At 55.2% G+C, this 17301-nt stretch overlaps 1 protein-coding gene across 3 annotated transcripts in view; it reads left to right on the forward strand.

Annotated features, from left to right (window-relative positions):
- PDE2A (phosphodiesterase 2A) overlaps positions 1-10669 on the forward strand; it is a 94330-nt gene extending 83661 nt beyond the window's left edge. For all 3 annotated transcript variants that reach the window (XM_045555538.1, XM_045555537.1, XM_045555535.1), the window contains 18 exons: positions 966-1077; positions 1568-1607; positions 1743-1806; positions 2218-2290; positions 2426-2603; positions 2831-2943; positions 3653-3730; positions 4652-4774; positions 5287-5357; positions 5622-5744; positions 6096-6183; positions 6448-6495; positions 7474-7548; positions 7700-7799; positions 8104-8216; positions 8613-8651; positions 8787-8893; positions 9225-10669. In XM_045555538.1, coding sequence (XP_045411494.1) covers positions 966-1077; positions 1568-1607; positions 1743-1806; positions 2218-2290; positions 2426-2603; positions 2831-2943; positions 3653-3730; positions 4652-4774; positions 5287-5357; positions 5622-5744; positions 6096-6183; positions 6448-6495; positions 7474-7548; positions 7700-7799; positions 8104-8216; positions 8613-8651; positions 8787-8893; positions 9225-9435 — 1756 coding nt within the window. In that variant the 3' untranslated portion in view covers positions 9436-10669. The remainder of the gene's footprint in view (positions 1-965; positions 1078-1567; positions 1608-1742; positions 1807-2217; positions 2291-2425; positions 2604-2830; positions 2944-3652; positions 3731-4651; positions 4775-5286; positions 5358-5621; positions 5745-6095; positions 6184-6447; positions 6496-7473; positions 7549-7699; positions 7800-8103; positions 8217-8612; positions 8652-8786; positions 8894-9224) is intronic.
- The last annotated feature ends 6632 nt before the right edge of the window (positions 10670-17301 follow it).

Raw genomic sequence — 17301 nt, forward strand, 5'->3', positions numbered from 1 at the left:
GTAGAAAAAAGCATGAAGGTGTGAAAGAGCCTGAGGTTTTCTCAGAATGATGATCTTAGTGTGGCTGAAGCTGAGAGATGCCCATGGATGAGGGGTGAGAGGTGGGTGCACCCAGACTGAGGGGCCTCAAATGCCATGGGAAGGAAGGTGTGTAGACAGAGCCAGGGTGCCAGGCACTGGGAGCTAGACCTGAATCACATGACAGCAGGCACGAGTGGGGGATCCCCTGGCAGTGAGGAGCACTGAGGCCAGCCAAAAAGTGGGCAGGGGCCTAGGCAGGGAAATCTGGGGGCAGAAAGATGGGGGCTGAGGCAGGCTCCCACCCCATGAACCCCACCATTGGTCCACCCAGCCCCATGCAGCTCCCCAATGACAAGTCATCTGGTGACCAGATTGGAAGGCCTCAGCAGATTTGGGGCTGATCTTGTAAGGCAAGAGCTAGCTCCATGAGTAGGGCCAGCACCACCCTCCACCTTAGGATTGCTGGAGGTACCAAATCAGGGCCAGCAGAGTCCAGGGAGAATGGGGTAATGACCAGAGCTGGACAAGACAGGGCAGTGCCACTGTCCCTCCCTGAGGCTGGAGGGGCCCTGGGGAAGAGCAGGAGAGCACCCCCTCTAGCCTGGGCAAGTCTCTAGTCTGAGGGAGGAGACCCAGCTTTGGTCTGGGTAAAGCCCACCTCGAGGAGGGAGCCGTGGCTCTGGGTTCAAGAAGCAGCAGTCCAAGGAAGAAAGCACAGTTTGGTTTGAGGAGGACTGCAGCCTCCCCTCAGGGAGCCCCCACTCTAGGGGCGTGGGGGTGGGGTGGGGGTTCCAAGTGCCCACACAGTAGCGCCTCCCCAGTGGAGGAGTTACACTTAGCTGGTGGGGAGCCCGCTGACATGCTGGCCGAATGGAAGTTAGGAGAACGGGGAGAGAAGCCTGCCTTCCCTTCCCTCTCGGGTGACTCCCACGCCCCTCCTTCAGGTTCACAGACCAGGATGAGCGCGTGATCCAGCACTGCTTCCACTACACGAGCACAGTGCTCACCAGCACCCTGGCCTTCCAGAAGGAGCAGAAGCTCAAGTGTGAGTGCCAGGTGAGTGATGCACCTTCAGCCTTTCTTGGAGACCAACTTACCCAGCTCTCAGCCCCAGAAAGCCATCACCAGGGAAAATGCCCAGGTCTTTCTGGACGGATGGCTGCCCTGCTGGAGGCAGCTAGGTAACTTAGTGACTTGGAGGCCTCTTAAAGAGGAAGGTCAGTAGTTCCTTGGAACCGCACCACTGGCTGCAGGCACTGTGTGTGGTCGCCCTCTAGTGTTCAACTTGGGTACTACAGCCACATCTGGGCGGCTAGGGCCCTAGGTGAACGCCAGACACGCATGAGATTCCCACCCACCTGCACTGGGGCTATTCCTCCCTGCTCCTTAACTCAGTAGCCAGATGGCATAATTGGACACTGACGGTTTCCAGCCTGTCCCGGGAGCCCTAGGGGAGAATGAGAAGACCCCGGGGGTGTGGGAGGCAGCAGGCTGGATAGGGTAGCCCTGCAACCCAAACCTGTGATCTCCGTTTCCTCCATTCCAGGCTCTTCTCCAAGTGGCAAAGAACCTCTTCACTCACCTGGGTGAGCGCACTTTCTCCTCCAAGCCTGGTGTGGGGTGGGTGTGGGGGCTGGCGTTTGGGGAGGAGAGGTGGGGAGGGCTTGGCCTTGGCGCTCCAGCCTGGTCTCACCACTGTCCCGCGCTTCTCCCTCCCCCAGACGATGTCTCTGTCCTGCTCCAGGAGATCATCACAGAGGCCAGAAACCTCAGCAACGCGGAGATGTGAGTGAATCTACCCAGGGGCTTTGGTGACGGAGGCTCTGGGCCTCAGTCCGCATCCCTCATTTCCTTCCCCCTTTCTCCCTGGCTGGCTTCTTGTGGGACCCCATCACCTTTGGAGTGATCTTTTAGTTTATCCCTGTCTCCCTCACTCCACTGTGAGCTCTGATGCTTTGCTTGCCACATGTCCTCAGCCCCTTACAGTGTCTGGCACACAGTAGGTGCTCCAAAAAACAAACAAACAAAAAATCATTTGAATGGATGAGTGCCTGGAATCGGCCAGGCTGAGGAGTGTCTCAGCTGCAAGCACCCCTCCCAGCCTCGCAGATCCAGCCTGCGCCTCCAGTCATGAGAGGTGGGGGTGGGCAGAGAGGGCCGGCCCTGCAGACCAACCCTCCCGGAACTCCTCCCCAGCTGCTCCGTGTTCCTGCTGGATCAGAACGAGCTGGTGGCCAAGGTGTTCGACGGGGGCGTGGTGGACGATGAGGTGAGGGAGTGCGTGGCCCCAGGGGGTGTCTGAGAGTCCGCCGGGGGCTCTGGGGAGCAGGCCCGACGTTTGATGGTCCCCTCTGTGGCCGGGCCTCTAACTTCTCCCTCTTCTACTCCATCCCTGCGGCGGCAGAGCTACGAGATCCGCATCCCGGCCGACCAGGGCATCGCAGGCCACGTGGCGACCACGGGCCAGATCCTGAACATCCCGGACGCGTATGCCCACCCGCTTTTCTACCGCGGCGTGGACGACAGCACCGGCTTCCGCACGCGCAACATCCTGTGCTTCCCGATCAAGAACGAGAACCAGGGTGCAGCCCGCGGCCGCCGGGGCGGGGCGGGGCCGAGAGGGGTGGGGCCTTCGGGGGCGGGGCCGGGGCGGGGCCGAGAGGGTGGGGCGGTCCTTCACCACCTCCAGCTTCAGGAAGCAGAGGGGTCGCGGGTTCCACGCCTGGGGCGTCACCTGTGGGAACTCTGCAAGCGCAGGTCCCTGCCGGACCCCTCAACCAGTCGTTCCTAGCCCCTGTCCCTTCCCCAGAGGTCATCGGTGTGGCCGAGCTGGTGAACAAGATCAATGGGCCGTGGTTCAGCAAGTTCGACGAGGACCTGGCGACCGCCTTCTCCATCTACTGCGGCATCAGCATCGCCCATGTGAGGGCGGGGGGGCGGGGCGGGACCCTGCGTTCTCCCGCCCCACTGGCTCTCTTGCCTTGCTCTGTCCAGATGGGTGGGTCCCCTGGTCTGGGACTGGGAGCCCTGCTGCTGGGGTGCTGTGCAGCCTTCAGTACACACTGGCCCTCTCTGGGCTCAGTGACCCATCTGAAAATTGGAAATGCTATTTCTTGCCCTGTCCACTCAGCCTCCCAGGACCATGAGAAATTCCAGTTGTCAAAACTTTCCCCCTTCTCTGGAAGCAATCTCAACCCAAGCCCTGGCTCAGATTCTTTTTAGGAAATGTTGGATCTCATTGTCCAGGCCTGCTGGCCGCTCTGGCCTGGGAATCCAACCCCTAGGTCCCTGACATTATCCCCCTTCCTGCTTCTCTTTCCCTGCGGTGGCCCTGGGCTCCATCACTGAAGACTGGGGCAGGCCCGGAGGGGTGCAAAGTGCCATATGAAATGCTAAGAGGACCTGGGGAGGAGGGGAGGGGCGGGCAGGGGAGGGCAGGGTGTGTGTGTGAGGGGTGTGTGGATAAAGGTGAGGGTGGGGTCTATACTCTGGGCTGGAGCGCAAGGGCTCAGACTGGGGCCAGAATGGGACAGGAAGGGGGTTTCTGCCAGACCCCTTTGTCCCAGGTCTGGGCATTTCTAAGAGTTCACAGCCACCTTCCTTGAGCCCCACCTTTCCTTCTCTCCCCCAGTCTCTCCTGTATAAAAAAGTGAACGAGGCCCAGTATCGCAGCCACCTGGCCAACGAGATGATGATGTACCACATGAAGGTGAGTGAGGCCGCAGGGAGCATCTGTCCTCCCAGAATCCTCAGGGGCCCACGTTTAGGCTGGGCTTTTGGATTACTGTCTCCTGAGGCTGAGAAGATAGACCCAGAGGCACACCAGGCCTCCTGCTTCCCTTAGGGCCACCCTCCCTGCACCTACTTACAGAGCCCTCTTCCAAGCTGTTTCTGAGTTCAGCCCCAAGGCTGGAGGGGGCCAGCAGGACCAGCCCAGGGAAGAGCTTGGCTCAGGGAATAATTCCCATCTTGGGAATTGCTGAAGGCCAGGACCTTCCCCAGAGCTTTCCAGGTACGGCGGTCATGCAGCCCTGGTCATGCAGCAATGATATATCATTGCTGATATGTCATCCTGTTCCCAGACCCCGTGTCGTAAAAGCTGGCCCAAACCTTAGTTCAGAGTATAGAGTAGTCACTGTTCATTTGGACATTTCCTGTCACCTGTGTGCAAACCAAAAAGTCCCAGACTTTGTGAATATGATCAAAACTATAGTTCTACTACTTCTCCCTTCCCCTTCTCACTAATGCACTTGACTAGAAAGAAAAAAACAAAACACCAAAAAAAAAAAAACAACTATAGTAGAAAGGATTAAGGTTAGACACTGTGCAGTTCACCCTAAAAGTGGGAAACTAGAGTTAGTATCTATGAAAGGCTGCCATGGCTTGGGGGTGTCATAAGGGGTGACATCTTTGCCGAGGATAGGCTGTTGCAGATAAAGGGTGGTCACAGGCAGGGGGGAGCAATAGGTGGGCTACAGGGCTGTGAAGGGAGGATGGGGATCTCCTGCCCAGTGACAATCCATGGAGTGATGGCCCAATTGTGGTGCTTTCTGGGTGAGGGAGAATTTGAGGCTGAGGACCCTGGCTGGGGTGGAGGCTGCCTTCTCATGCCCTGGCTGGTCCCCTCTAGGTGTCTGATGACGAATATACTAAACTTCTTCATGACGGGATCCAGCCGGTGGCTGCTATTGACTCCAACTTTGCCAATTTCACCTATACCCCTCGCTCTCTGCCCGAGGATGACACCTCCATGGTAAGCTGGCCTTCTTCCACTTGACCAGGGAGGGGGAGGGTGTGCAGCCAGAGGTTTGAGTCAGATGTGCATGAGAACTTCCTGGTAAGACAGAGTCTTCGAGGAAGGCTGTGGAGGCTCCCTGGAGATGGTGTGGGTGTGTAGTCTGCCATCATGGGGCCGTGGGCCTGCCCAGGGGCCAGGGGCTGGACTGGATGGTCCCAAAGGCTGCTTCTGAACTGACGATGCCAAGGGCATGTGCCCTCAGGGTTTGCACCCCCTCCCTGTTTTCTAAGATTTGGTGTGAGCTTGGTTCTGAGAGTTCTTGCATCTTCCTTCTTAGATCCCTTGGATTTCTAAAAGTTCGCAGCTCTGAGAATGCTGGGTTTGGCTATATTATGGTTCTCTAGTTCAGATTTAAGGTTCTAAGACTCCAAAATTTTGAGTGTGAGGCTCGGAGAAGGATCCAGGCAGAGACCCCATCTTGATACTGACTGTCTCTCTTGTCTGTGCCTCCCTACCACCCTCCCCAGGCCATCCTGAGCATGCTGCAGGACATGAACTTCATCAATAACTACAAAATCGACTGCCCGACACTGGCCCGGTGTGTCTACGCACAGACAGCCCCAGTCTCGCCTCTCTCTGTCTGCCACTTTCACATCCATTGTCCCCAGTGTTCTGGGGAAGGGTCTCTTGGAGGTCAACTAGGGGAGGCCCAGTCTTAGAGGGTGGGGAGGATCCATGAAGGGAAGCAGTTCCCAGACGCTGGGACTGTCAGTAATGGCAAGACCCGGGACCGGGCAGAGCCTGAAGGGCTTCCTGGAGGAGGAGAGGCTGAAGCCCCTCTGCTGCCGTCTCCCTCCCCTAGGTTCTGTTTGATGGTGAAGAAGGGCTACCGGGACCCCCCCTACCACAACTGGATGCACGCCTTTTCTGTCTCCCACTTCTGCTACCTGCTCTACAAGAACCTGGAGCTCGCCAACTACCTCGAGTGAGTGGCTGCATCTCCCCACATCTGGCAGCCACTGGGGTCCCTTTCCCTGGGACAAGGAAGCACTCCCTGAGTGGCAGGCACTTTACATGCACCACCTCATCAGATCCTCTGAACAGCAGCCCACTTTCCAGGAGGGACTTGCTCACAGCCACGGGGCCAGTGAATAATGGCCCTGATTTAGAACTCCAAACCAGAGCTTAGGCTAAGCATTTTTTTAGGAAGGGGACTCAGGTGTCCCCACCTTCTGTCCAACTGGCTCCTGAATATCTCATCTAGCTGTCCCTCCTCTAAGAGGCCTGTGGAGGAAGCTGTGGCCTGACCTCTTTCTCCTTTCTGCCTCCCAACCAGGGACATCGAGATCTTTGCCTTGTTTATTTCCTGCATGTGTCATGACCTGGATCACAGAGGCACGAACAACTCCTTCCAGGTGGCCTCGGTGAGACCCTGCCCTCTTCACAGCGGGGACCCCCCTGGGGAGTCTGGCAGTCTCACCCCCTCCCAGCCTGAGGAAAGTGGTGAGACCAGGAGCCAGGTTTGGAGACAGGAGGCGGCTCTCCAGGGTGGCCCAGGTGGCCGGGGTACCTGGGATAGGGAGGCGAGGGAGGGGAGGGCGGGAAGGAGCAGGACAATGCTTAGCCTAACGCAGGGGCACTCGGATTCACATGTGAGGAGTGACTGGAGTTTTCCTGGGCTTTTCCAGAAATCTGTGTTGGCGGCACTCTACAGCTCTGAGGGCTCTGTCATGGAGGTACTGCCATTCTGCCCACCCCTGTCCCCCTCGTCCCCTTAAGGCTAGAGACTTGCAGAGTTGAGACTCAGCTCCTACGTCCAAACCACGCTCTGCAGACAGGCTGCGAGGGCTGCAGCCACTTCCAGGGCGTGTCGGCTCGTTTTCCTGGAGTGGGCTTGGAGCGGTGCAGGTGTGGCGGGAGGACCTGTGTCCTGCACGGTTCCCTATGGCTGTCTGGGAACGCCCCGTGCAGCCCCTCCTCCGAGCTTGGGATGAGCTCCACTCCCAGCACACTCAGCTTTGCCTTCGAGTGTTTGCTTTGCGTCTGTCCACCCCCACTGGGGGAAAGGACAGAGTCTGAGACATCTCTGAGTTCCCTGCACTCGGCACAGGGCTTGGAACAGAGTGGGAACCAAATTTCCAAGGTCACCTTGCCCCACGCTGCCTCCCACAACCCCTGCAGAGGCTGCCCCTGCTTTGCACACCCCTAGAGACGAGGTGCTTTCTCTCTCTGTCTCTGTCCCTGGAGGCCTGGTGGCAGCCCTGGTTCTGCCCTCTGTCCCCTGGGATAAGCCTGCTCCTCCTCTGAGTGACAGTCCTTTGGCGGCAGGAGATGGGGGCCTTGCCCTCGACTCATCTCTGCCTCTCCTTGTCAGCAAACAAATGTTTTCTGCATGAATTAGTGTCCAGGATTCCGAGGGATCATTTCAGAATTTTTCCAGCTTGTGGGGCCCTCAGAGCTTACCTTGTCAGGTCCCTGCATGTCATGTGACAGCTGAGGAATCTGAGGCTCAGAACCGGCCAGGGACTTGCCCCTGGTTACACAGAGGGTCACACTGAGCTCAGAAAGGGAAGTGGGGCCCCTGACTCCCACTGTCTGTTTGCTCTGCTGACCTTGGGGGCCGGGCCCATCTAGGCCCTGCTCCCTCCCTTGGGGTCAGCGGTGAGGGGAGCCCCTCTGTCCCAGCTGGGCCCCCATCACTCCTCTCCCCGCAGAGGCACCACTTTGCTCAGGCCATCGCCATCCTCAACACCCACGGCTGCAACATCTTCGACCACTTCTCCCGGAAGGTGATGGGCCGGGGGTGGGGATGGGAGCTGGGAGCTGGGAGCTGGCTGGAGACGGGAGAAGGAGCCAAGGGGTGGAGGCTCATGGGGGCGTGCGAATGGGTGGGGGTGTCCGGCAGGAAGCCGTGACGCCCCTCCACCTGCCCCGGCCCAGGACTACCAGCGCATGCTGGACCTGATGCGGGACATCATCTTGGCCACGGACCTGGCCCACCACCTCCGCATCTTCAAGGACCTCCAGAAGATGGCCGAAGGTGCCTGCTGTGAGCCCCGGGCCTCAGGGCTGGGGAGGGCTAGCCAGGGAAGGATTTGTTGGGGAGTGTCCCCAGGGGATCAGCCCTCTGTCCCCTGGGATAAGCCTGCTTCTCTGAGTGACAGCCCCCTCGGACATTAACCCCTGCCTGGCTGCACAGTCCCACCAGACAGACCCAGCACTGGCCCCTTGGCGCCCGCATAGACTGCCCAATTCCCTGGGCCACTCTGGATGGGCCCTGGGAGCCTCGTCCTCACGGGGCAAGGAGGCTGGGCTCTCTCCTAGATGCCGTCTTCCCCCAACAGTGGGCTACGACCGAACCAACAAGCAGCACCACAGACTCCTCCTCTGCCTCCTGATGACCTCCTGTGACCTCTCTGACCAGACCAAGGGCTGGAAGACCACAAGGAAGATCGCGGTAAGTGCCGCCCCTCCCTGGGAAGGCACAGGCTGCACACCTGCCTGGCTGTGTGTGGCCCCTTGCGGCCAGAGCACCCTCTCTGTGCTGTGGTCAGCTGGGCTATATTTGGGGGAGACAGAATCTTAGACCAGCTCAAGGTGACAGACGGGAAGACTCAGAGAGGGATGCAGATTTACTTGCACAGCAAGTCAGTGGCTGGTGGAAGGTGGGCCAGAACCCAGCTACTCCTCCCCATCTGGGGCCATCCCACTGCCAGACTCAGGCTGGTGAAGACAGGTCCTGAGGTGGGACTGATCACTGGGCCTCGGTGTGCCCTCCTGGGAACGGGCTGTCAGGGGAGCTTGGGTGAATGGATCCCATGCACAGGATGTGATGAGATTCTTGGCCTTTCAGGAGCTGATCTACAAAGAGTTCTTCTCCCAGGGAGACTTGGTATGTGTGGAGTGACCCCAGGATGTCCGTGTTGGGGGAGGGTTCCTGGCCTGGGGCCGGGAGGGCCGGGTTAGCCTGACCCCGGTACGTGATGGGGGAACGGGAGGGGCAGGCCTGACGACTTGACACCGGCAGGAGAAGGCCATGGGCAACAGGCCGATGGAGATGATGGACCGCGAGAAGGCCTACATCCCCGAGCTGCAGATCAGCTTCATGGAGCACATCGCCATGCCCATCTACAAGTGAGTGAGCCCACGAGGTGGCTGGGCGGCCTGCTCAGAGAGGCTGGGGCCGGCTAGGACATCACAGCAAAGGCACGAGCTGAGTTTGCCCTGGCCCAGCTCCAACTGATCCACACCCCTGCCTCTGGGGACAGCTGTTCCCTGCTTTGTCCCTAAACGGGCCCTTCGCTTTCTCCTTGGTCCCCAGTGGGAACAGACCATCGTGCTTTCCTTGTGGGTCCAGTCCTGGGCCTTATACTCTTGTGGAAGTTCTACCTGTGGTATAGCCCTAATCTTTCTTGCTGCCCACAGTCTGATTTTTGACCTCTAACCGTGCCCCATGCACCCACAGGCTGTTGCAGGACCTGTTCCCCAAAGCAGCGGAGCTGTATGAGCGCGTGGCCTCTAACCGTGAGCACTGGACCAAAGTGTCCCACAAGTTCACCATCCGCGGCCTCCCAAGCAACAACTCGCTGGACTTCCTGGATGAGGAGTATGAGGTGCCTGATTTGGATGGCACTAGGGTCCCCATCAACGGCTGCTGCAGCCTTGATGCTGAGTGATGCTCTCCGGGACCCTTCCCTGCCCAGGCCTCCTCCCACATCCCTCCGCTGGTCTGGCCAGATGCACTGGGAACCAGAGCCACGGGTCCTGGGCTCTAGACCACGACTTCCCGTGTGATGCTGAGCAAGTACTGACCTTCCTGGCCCTCAGCTTTCTCGTCTGTATAATGGAAGCAAGACTTCCAGCCTCACCGAGACTTTGTAATTTGTCCTCTGAGAGCACAGGGGTGACCAGATGAACAGTGGGCCCTGCTCTCTGCCAGTGACCACACCTTGGCAAGTCCTCCCCAAGCCATTCTTTCTCTGAGCAGCTGGACGGTTTCTCTTGTGCCCCATTCTGCCACACCAGATCTGTGCCCTTGCCCGCTGGACGACCCCCACCCCTTGGTCTCCAGGATCCCCATGGAAGGGGAAGGTGGGACATCTGAGTGAGCAGAGGGTGGGGTCTTACAAACAGTCATTAGTTTTGCTGGAGGACTAGAAATAGCCATGGGGTGCAGGTGCCCTGAGGACCACCACCATACTGATGGGGGGAGGGGACCTGGGGGACACAGGGGCTCCAGGGGGAAGCTGCCAGAGGGGCAGCTCAGTGCTCTGGGGAGAGGGGGCTCAGGAAGAAAGCAGGATGAGAATGACAGGCAGGAAGGGTCCCTGCACTGGGAGACAGGCCAGGGGTGCGTCAGCCACGCCTCCTCCTGCCTGTGTGACCCTGGGCAAGTCCCCCTGCCTTGGAAAAACAGGAAGGTGAGACAATCCGATCTCTAAGACCCATTAGAGACCAGTATCTAAAATGACTCTATAGCCCTGTGGAGTCCCACAGAGGCTGTGGGCTGTCTCTGACACCCTCGGGCACTGAGAGCCCAACCCTGAGTCCCTCAGTGGCCCCCTGAGTGTATCCCCTTGGCCTGAGCCCCTCCCCTATTCCTACAGCCAGAGAGGGGCCTGGCCTCAGCCCTGCAGGGCTCTTTCCTCTTCAAGGCCATATCCACCTGTGCCCCAGGGCTTGGGAGACCCCATAGGGTCGGGCCTCTTGGGTCAGCCCGGCCACTGGCTTCTCTCTTCTTCTCTGTTTCGTTCTGTGTGTTGTGGGGTGGGGGGAGGGGGGCCACCTGCCTTACCTATTCTGAGTTGCCTTTAGAGAGATGCGTTTTTCTAGGACTCTGTGCAACTGTTGTATATGGTCCCGTGGGCTGACCGCTTTGTACATGAGAATAAATCTATTTCTTTCTACCAATACTCCCCCATGGGGCTATTTGCAGACTTTGTGCATGGGGTGTCCGGGTAAACAGAACTGGGAGAGGCGGATGCCCTTTGGCACTGCCTGGCTGCTGGAGCCCCTGCCCCTGGGGCCCAGCCCCTCTTCTGGGAGAGCGAGAGACCTGTTGGGGTATTCCCTGGGCCAGCCCTGTGCCAGATGGTGCAGTTCGTGGGTGGATGGTGGGTGAGGAGGCCTGGCCATGGACCAGGGAGAGGACATGTTGGCTGGCAGAGATTGTAGCCTAGAAAGGGAAAACTGAGAGGCCGAAGCAGTCACGGGAGCTGTCTGGAAGAGGTGGCCTGCCCTGGTCATGAGTGCCCGTATAACCAGGGCCTGGACCTCGGAACCCTCTCCCTAGACGCAGCAATGCCTGTCTGTGTCCCCGTAAGTCCCACATCCCAGTTTCTCTGGGCCCTGTCAAAGGGATATCCCAGAGTCAGACTCCAGACTCCAGGTGGGGGCCACGAGGAGGCTCTGACCAGTAAGTCTCTGGGCCTGTCCCCCATTTGCTGACACTCCTCCCCCTCCCCCTGTTCATCTCTTCCTGATCAGGAAAGGATATGTTAGGGGGCTGGGTGCTGGGGTCTCTGTTCTTGGGGGAGGGGCAGAGAGGAGGGGACAGAGCTATCCTGTGACCACCACAATGCCCCTGGGATGCCAGCTTTGCCTTTGGGACTACAGCTCCACGTGCTTCCTCTTCCGCCGGCCCCAGCCTGTCAAGGCTTCTCGCTTTCCCTTAGGGTCATGGCCCTCCAGGCCCCTCCCCTGCCCGGCTGCTTTGGGCTCCTATGGTCCATCTCTGTCCTCTCACAGCACAGGACACAGGCTTGGCCAGTGGGACCAAGGTGGGGTGGTGGTCAGTGGTTCCTGGCTCCAGACTAATAAGGGATGGCTATTCTAATAGCACCTGGCTGACAGCAGGGTCGGTGTGGGCTGACAGAGCTGCTCTTCTGCCTAGGAGCCCCAGCCCTGAACGTGTGTGTGCGTATGTCTCTTCCACACGCCTTTGGGCAGAGGGGAAACACAGCCTGGGCACAAACCCTAGGGACTTTGCTCCCCTCCCCACCCCACACCTGCTGTCTGGCCCCAGCCCAACCCATTCTTGAGGCCCATGCTGTGACATAGCCCTCTTTGTCACCAAATAGAGTAAACAACCTGCAAATATTTCCTCCTGCGTGAAGATCCCTGTGCCGAGACCCAGGGCTAACGTCATCCTTGTCCCTGGTCTCGAGGGCCTCACAGTTTACTGGGGAGACAGATCCAAGCTCAGATGCAGGCTGTGACAACCCAGTGCGATGCCCAGCCGTGGGGCTCCAGGCAGGATCGTAACCCTGAGCAGAACAACAGTGAGGGTGGGAACATGAGCAGGTGGTGCTTTCCTGCAGGTAAAGGGGGACAGGCACTCCTGCTAGGACAAACTGCTCTGGCAAAGGCCCAGAGGAGGGAGGCACTTGCCGGTGGAGGAGTGGAGAGGGGAGGGGAGAAAAGGCCAGATCAAGAAGGGCCTGGAACAGCAGGCTGCGGAGTTTGGCTTTATTCTGTGGGCAGTGGAGAGCCAGGGAAAGGTTTTCAGTAGGAGAGTGACTCAGACGTGCCTTTTAGGAAGATCCTGTTGGAAAGCAAAGAAATGATTTCAAAAGGGGAGTGTGGGCAAGGATCACTCTATGGGTGGTGCTCTGTGCCCAGGGCTGGGTGAGGAGAGGAATTCCAGAGATGTGGGATTGGCAGGGCTTGGTGGCCAATGGGATGGGGGTACAGAGAGAGGACTGGGAGGTGCCCTGGAAGGCGGGGTCCATGCTGCCCCATGAAGAGCCCTGGTGCTGGGTGGAGCTCTGGCAGGGGTGGGCTCCCTGAACAGGTGGAGGAGCAGCTGTCTGGGGATGCCAGGGGAGGAGGGCCAGAGGGAGGGGTGGGAGGATGGGTGGGACGAAGCTCCACGTAGAGCTTGCGGGCAGCCCTCACCAGCTCACAGAGCACAAGGCTTGGCCTCATTGGCTTCTTATAGCTGCCCTGCCCCCGCAGCTTAATGGTTTCACTTTACATTTTATTTAAACCTCACAGTGATTCTGCGGAGTATATGCTGTTAGTCCATTCTACAGCCAAGTTGCCTAAGATTCAGACAGGTTAAATAATCTGCCAAGGTCAGGATGTGAGCCCTGCCTGTCTGACTCCCCTCCAAGGGCTCTTTCTCTGCAATAGAGGAAGGAGACTCGGGAGGACACGATCTCCATCTTCAGTCTGTGCAGGACTGTTGTGGGGTGTAGGCGCAGTAAGTACGAAGTGGGTTGGGGCCCTAGAGAAGGAGCTAGGATCAGCTCTGTGTGTATGTGTGTGTGTGTGTGCCCATGTGTTGTGGGGGTGGAGGGTAGCAGGGAGAAAGGCGGGGAAGTGGATGGTGGCATGTAGTGCAGTTTGTGACCACCAGGTGGTGCCCAACCCTTGCTGCCCTCACCTCCCAGAGGTCACAGAATGGTATGTGGCGGGGCTGGGGTGGGGTGGGGGATGTTATTGGGGCTAACCTCCCTCCCTGGGTGCTAACCTCATTCCCATTCACTCATATACAGGTTGAGTATCCCTTATCCAAAATGCTTGGGACCAGAAGTATGTTGGAATTTTTTTGATTTTGGAATATGTATATATTTTTATTTTATTTTATTTTATTTTATTTTGAGACAGGGTCTTGCTCTGTTGCCTGCGCTAGAATGCAGTAGCATCATCACAGCTCACTGCAAACTCAAAGTATTCTGGGCTCAAGTGATCCTTCTGCCTCAGCCTCCTGAGTAGCTGGGACTACAGGTGTGTGCCAGCACACCCGGCCAATTTTTTTATTTTTTGTAGAAACAGTCTCTCACTTTGTTGCTCGGGCTGGTCTTGAACTCCTGGCCTCAAGTGATCCTCCTGCCGCGGCCTCCCAAAGTGCTAGTATTACAGGTGTGAGCCACTGTGCCTGGCCTGGATTTTGAAATATTTGCGTATACATAATGAGAGATCTTGGGGAGGAGACCCAATTCTAAACATGAAATTCATTTGTTTCTTATATACCTTATACACATAGCTTGAAGGTAATTTTATACAATATTTTTTAATAATTTTGTGCATGAATCAAAGTTTGTGTATATTGAACCAGGTGTGGAATTTTCTACTTGTGTTGTCACGTCAGCACTCAAAAAGTTTTGGATTTTGGAGCATTTTGGATCTCAGATTTTCAGATTAGGAATGCTCAACCTGTATGCCCCTTTCTCACTCACACACACAGAGGCATTCTCACACCAACACATGCACACACACTCACATCTCATTCTCTCTTGTACACACAGACACCTCCACACTCGGGCTCTATACAGCCTATGTCCTATACAGTCTACACCCTGTACAGACTCCAAAGGGAAAACAGGAAGTGTTTCTTGGAGTCCTCCAGCCCCTACAGCTGTTCTCCAAACAAGACTGAGGTCCATCTGGTTCTACCTGAGTGAGACCCCGTGTTCCCTAGGGGTGTCTGCCTGCTGAGTGGTCTCCCTCTGCAGAAGGGTCCCTGGGAAGGCAGGGCCAGCCTTGCCATCAGGAGCGGGCAGAAGTGATGCCTCCCCCACCCCTCCTCTGTGCGTGAAATATTCACAAGAGTCAGAGCAGGGAGGGAGCCAAGGTCATGAAAGGGGCTTCCTGGAGGAGGCTGAGGATTGGGGTGTGGGGGGAGGGTCTTGGAATTTGCATGGGAGGAAGCGATATGAGATGAGGGCATTGCAGCTCCCATTTCCTGGCCCAGGGTTCTCTCCCCTGTCCGAGGGATGGCAGTCTCTGGTCCCTGAAATCACCAACCTTAGGCCCTACCCTGGGATCACCCCCCACACCCCGCACACCAGGGAGCTGGCTTGTTTCTCCCACAACACCATGCCCTGTACCTGCCTGTAGGTGAGAGCAGCTTACCCCGCCGGCTTCTGAAGCATTCGTCTGTCTCTCGGCTCAGGCTACCTGGGCAGCGTGTGCCTTTCAGGGGGACATGGTTCTCTCCCCAGTTAGCCTGGGAGCCTCTTAATGTCAGGAACAGATCTGCCTCAGCTCTGGTTTCCCACATCCCTACGCAGAGTTTGACACACAGTAGTAGGTACTCAAAACAGGCACATTGATCATGGCAGAGTCTGGACTCAGATGCATACATTGATCAAAACTCAGCTGAAGACTGAAGGGGACCCTATGAAAGTCTCCAGAATTCTCTCCCTGTGCAGCCTTTTCCTCTCTGGTGCCCTGGCCTGTGTGCTCCAGCCTACAAACCCTCCTCAGACTCATAACTCCATCTCCTCAACTCAGGGAAACTTCTGGGCTTCACCTGGGTCCCCATCCTGGTGCAACAGCATGTAAACTGTCTCCAGGAAATAAGTTGAGCAGTCATAGGCCTCACCATGTTTGTTTCCTACTTCTCAGGAATTGTAGTCATTGCCTGGTATCCAATGCCTTGAAAACCTTCATTTCATGTATTTTGTCCCTTTTTCATTTATTATTTTAGACAGCAGGGTAAATCTAATCTTTGTTACTCCATCTTAGATGAGAGTATAAGTTTATTAATTTTGATTGCTATATAGTACTCCATGTTTGAATGTTAACAGACATTTCGATATTAACATTTTGGCTGTTGGGAGCAATGTTCCCATGAACAATCTTGTATGTATATGTTTTGAGTATTCCATTCTATGAATATATTAATATTAGAATTTATTTATCTATTTCTATTGTTAATTTAACATCTTCCAGCTTCCATCTGGGATCATTCTCTTCTACCTGAAAAACACCCTTTTAGCATTATTAATATATTTCCTTCAGTGCAGGCCTGTGGCTGATGCAGTCTCTCATTTCTGTTTATTTAGAAATGTCTTTATTTCTTCTTTATTCTTGAAAGATATTTTTGCTGCTATTGAATTCTAGGTTAGGAAATATTTTCTTTTATCACTTTGAAGATAACATTCTACTGTCTTTGGAACTCCATTGTTTCTGATGAGAAGTCAGCTGTCAGTCTTATTATTGCTCGTTTGAAAATAATGCATCTCTTTCTCTGGCTGTATTCAAGATTTTATCTTTGTTTTTGGTTTTCAGCAGTTTTATCACAATGTGCTTAGGTGTGGTTTTCTTTGTATTTATCCTGTTCGAGGTTCGCAGCATTTCTTTTTTTGTGTATGTGGTTTGCAAATAATATTTCTTCAATCTATGATTTTGTTATCTTTCCTTGATATGATCTTCATCAAGTATAGATAAATGCATTTCTCATAATTCCCAAAGCATGATAAGAGAGTTCTACAAAATTCTAATGAAATACTAGGATAACAGAAGAGAAATCATAATGTGGAGATGGAGAAATATTTTAAATTAGCCACTGTATTCTTGTCCTTAGGGTTCAGACTTAACACACCTCCTTGCAAGAGAAGCATCCTCAGTGGCAGTCTCTCTCCTTAGCTCCTGCTCTGTCACCAAGGATGTGTCCCTACCTGGAATCAGGGCTTTCTACCTTCTTGTCTGATGCCTGGTGAAAAGGAAAACTAATTTCCCTCTGTCCCTCTTGTTTGAGGTATGCCTTTCAGTCAGCATTTACATTTTAGTGCAGCACCGTTTAGCATTTCATTGTTCAGAACTTCTCCATATCAGGATAGGATTTTGAATTTACCACTGAGTAATCAAAACGTCTCTTAAAATATTTTGCCCCAAACAATTGATCACTCTGTTCCCAAAGGTAAATTCTGCTTCTATTTCTATATTATATATAAAAAAGAATATAAAAATAAAAAGCCCAGAAGCTTTAATATAGAGGTCCCCCTCTCTCCAACCTCACTTTTAGCCATCAATCTTGGAATCCCATCGCAGTTGACAACGGTTACTCGAAACCCGTCTTTCTGGCTGTGGTGGGTCAAGGCCAGATTAATATAGGTTCGATGATACTAAGAGAGAGAGGGGCACAGAAGTTGTCACTCGCACAAAGAATCCACTTCATGACAGTGAGTAGACCCCTGAGTGCTGATGTGGAGTCTCCCCCAGCCCGACAGAATAAGGGGTGGCCAGTGGGCAGTGAAAGTTCCCCTGCCCTGGTGGATTTCTTGCTCTCTCTTTGACCATTTGGCTCCAAGTGCACGTGTATGAGCAGTCAGGGCAACAGCAGGGAGCTACCTTCATACCTGTGTCTCTGCCTCTCTCTACCAGCTCATTTGCTGTTTCAGTGGTGAACCAAAAGGAAAGCACCCTGTACCTGGTCTGAGTCACCATTCTCACCAATCTTTGTACCCAAGTGAACCCTCTGTGATCTGGCCCAGCTCACCGGCCCATATATCTTTGCCAAATTGCAGATACAATCACCGACTTGCCCAATCCCTTCTAGATTGCCTCCCTGTGTTATAGAGGCTGGAAAACTAAAATGACATTTCCCAGATGTCACTATAGCTTGGGTTTCATATGTGACCTGAGTTCCATCAAGAAGGTGCCCCTGGCAAGACTCAGAGGTGAAAGTACATCACAGGCATTGATGACTGCATGCGGATAGAAACAATCACCCGGAAAGCAGCTGTGACAGAGGTGCCTGGGTATTCCAGCAATACCCATGGAGGAGTTTCTGATATCCAGCACCTCACATA

Source organism: Lemur catta, chromosome 7, assembly GCF_020740605.2.
Source record: "Lemur catta isolate mLemCat1 chromosome 7, mLemCat1.pri, whole genome shotgun sequence".
In the NCBI taxonomy this organism is placed as follows: Eukaryota; Metazoa; Chordata; class Mammalia; order Primates; family Lemuridae; genus Lemur; species Lemur catta.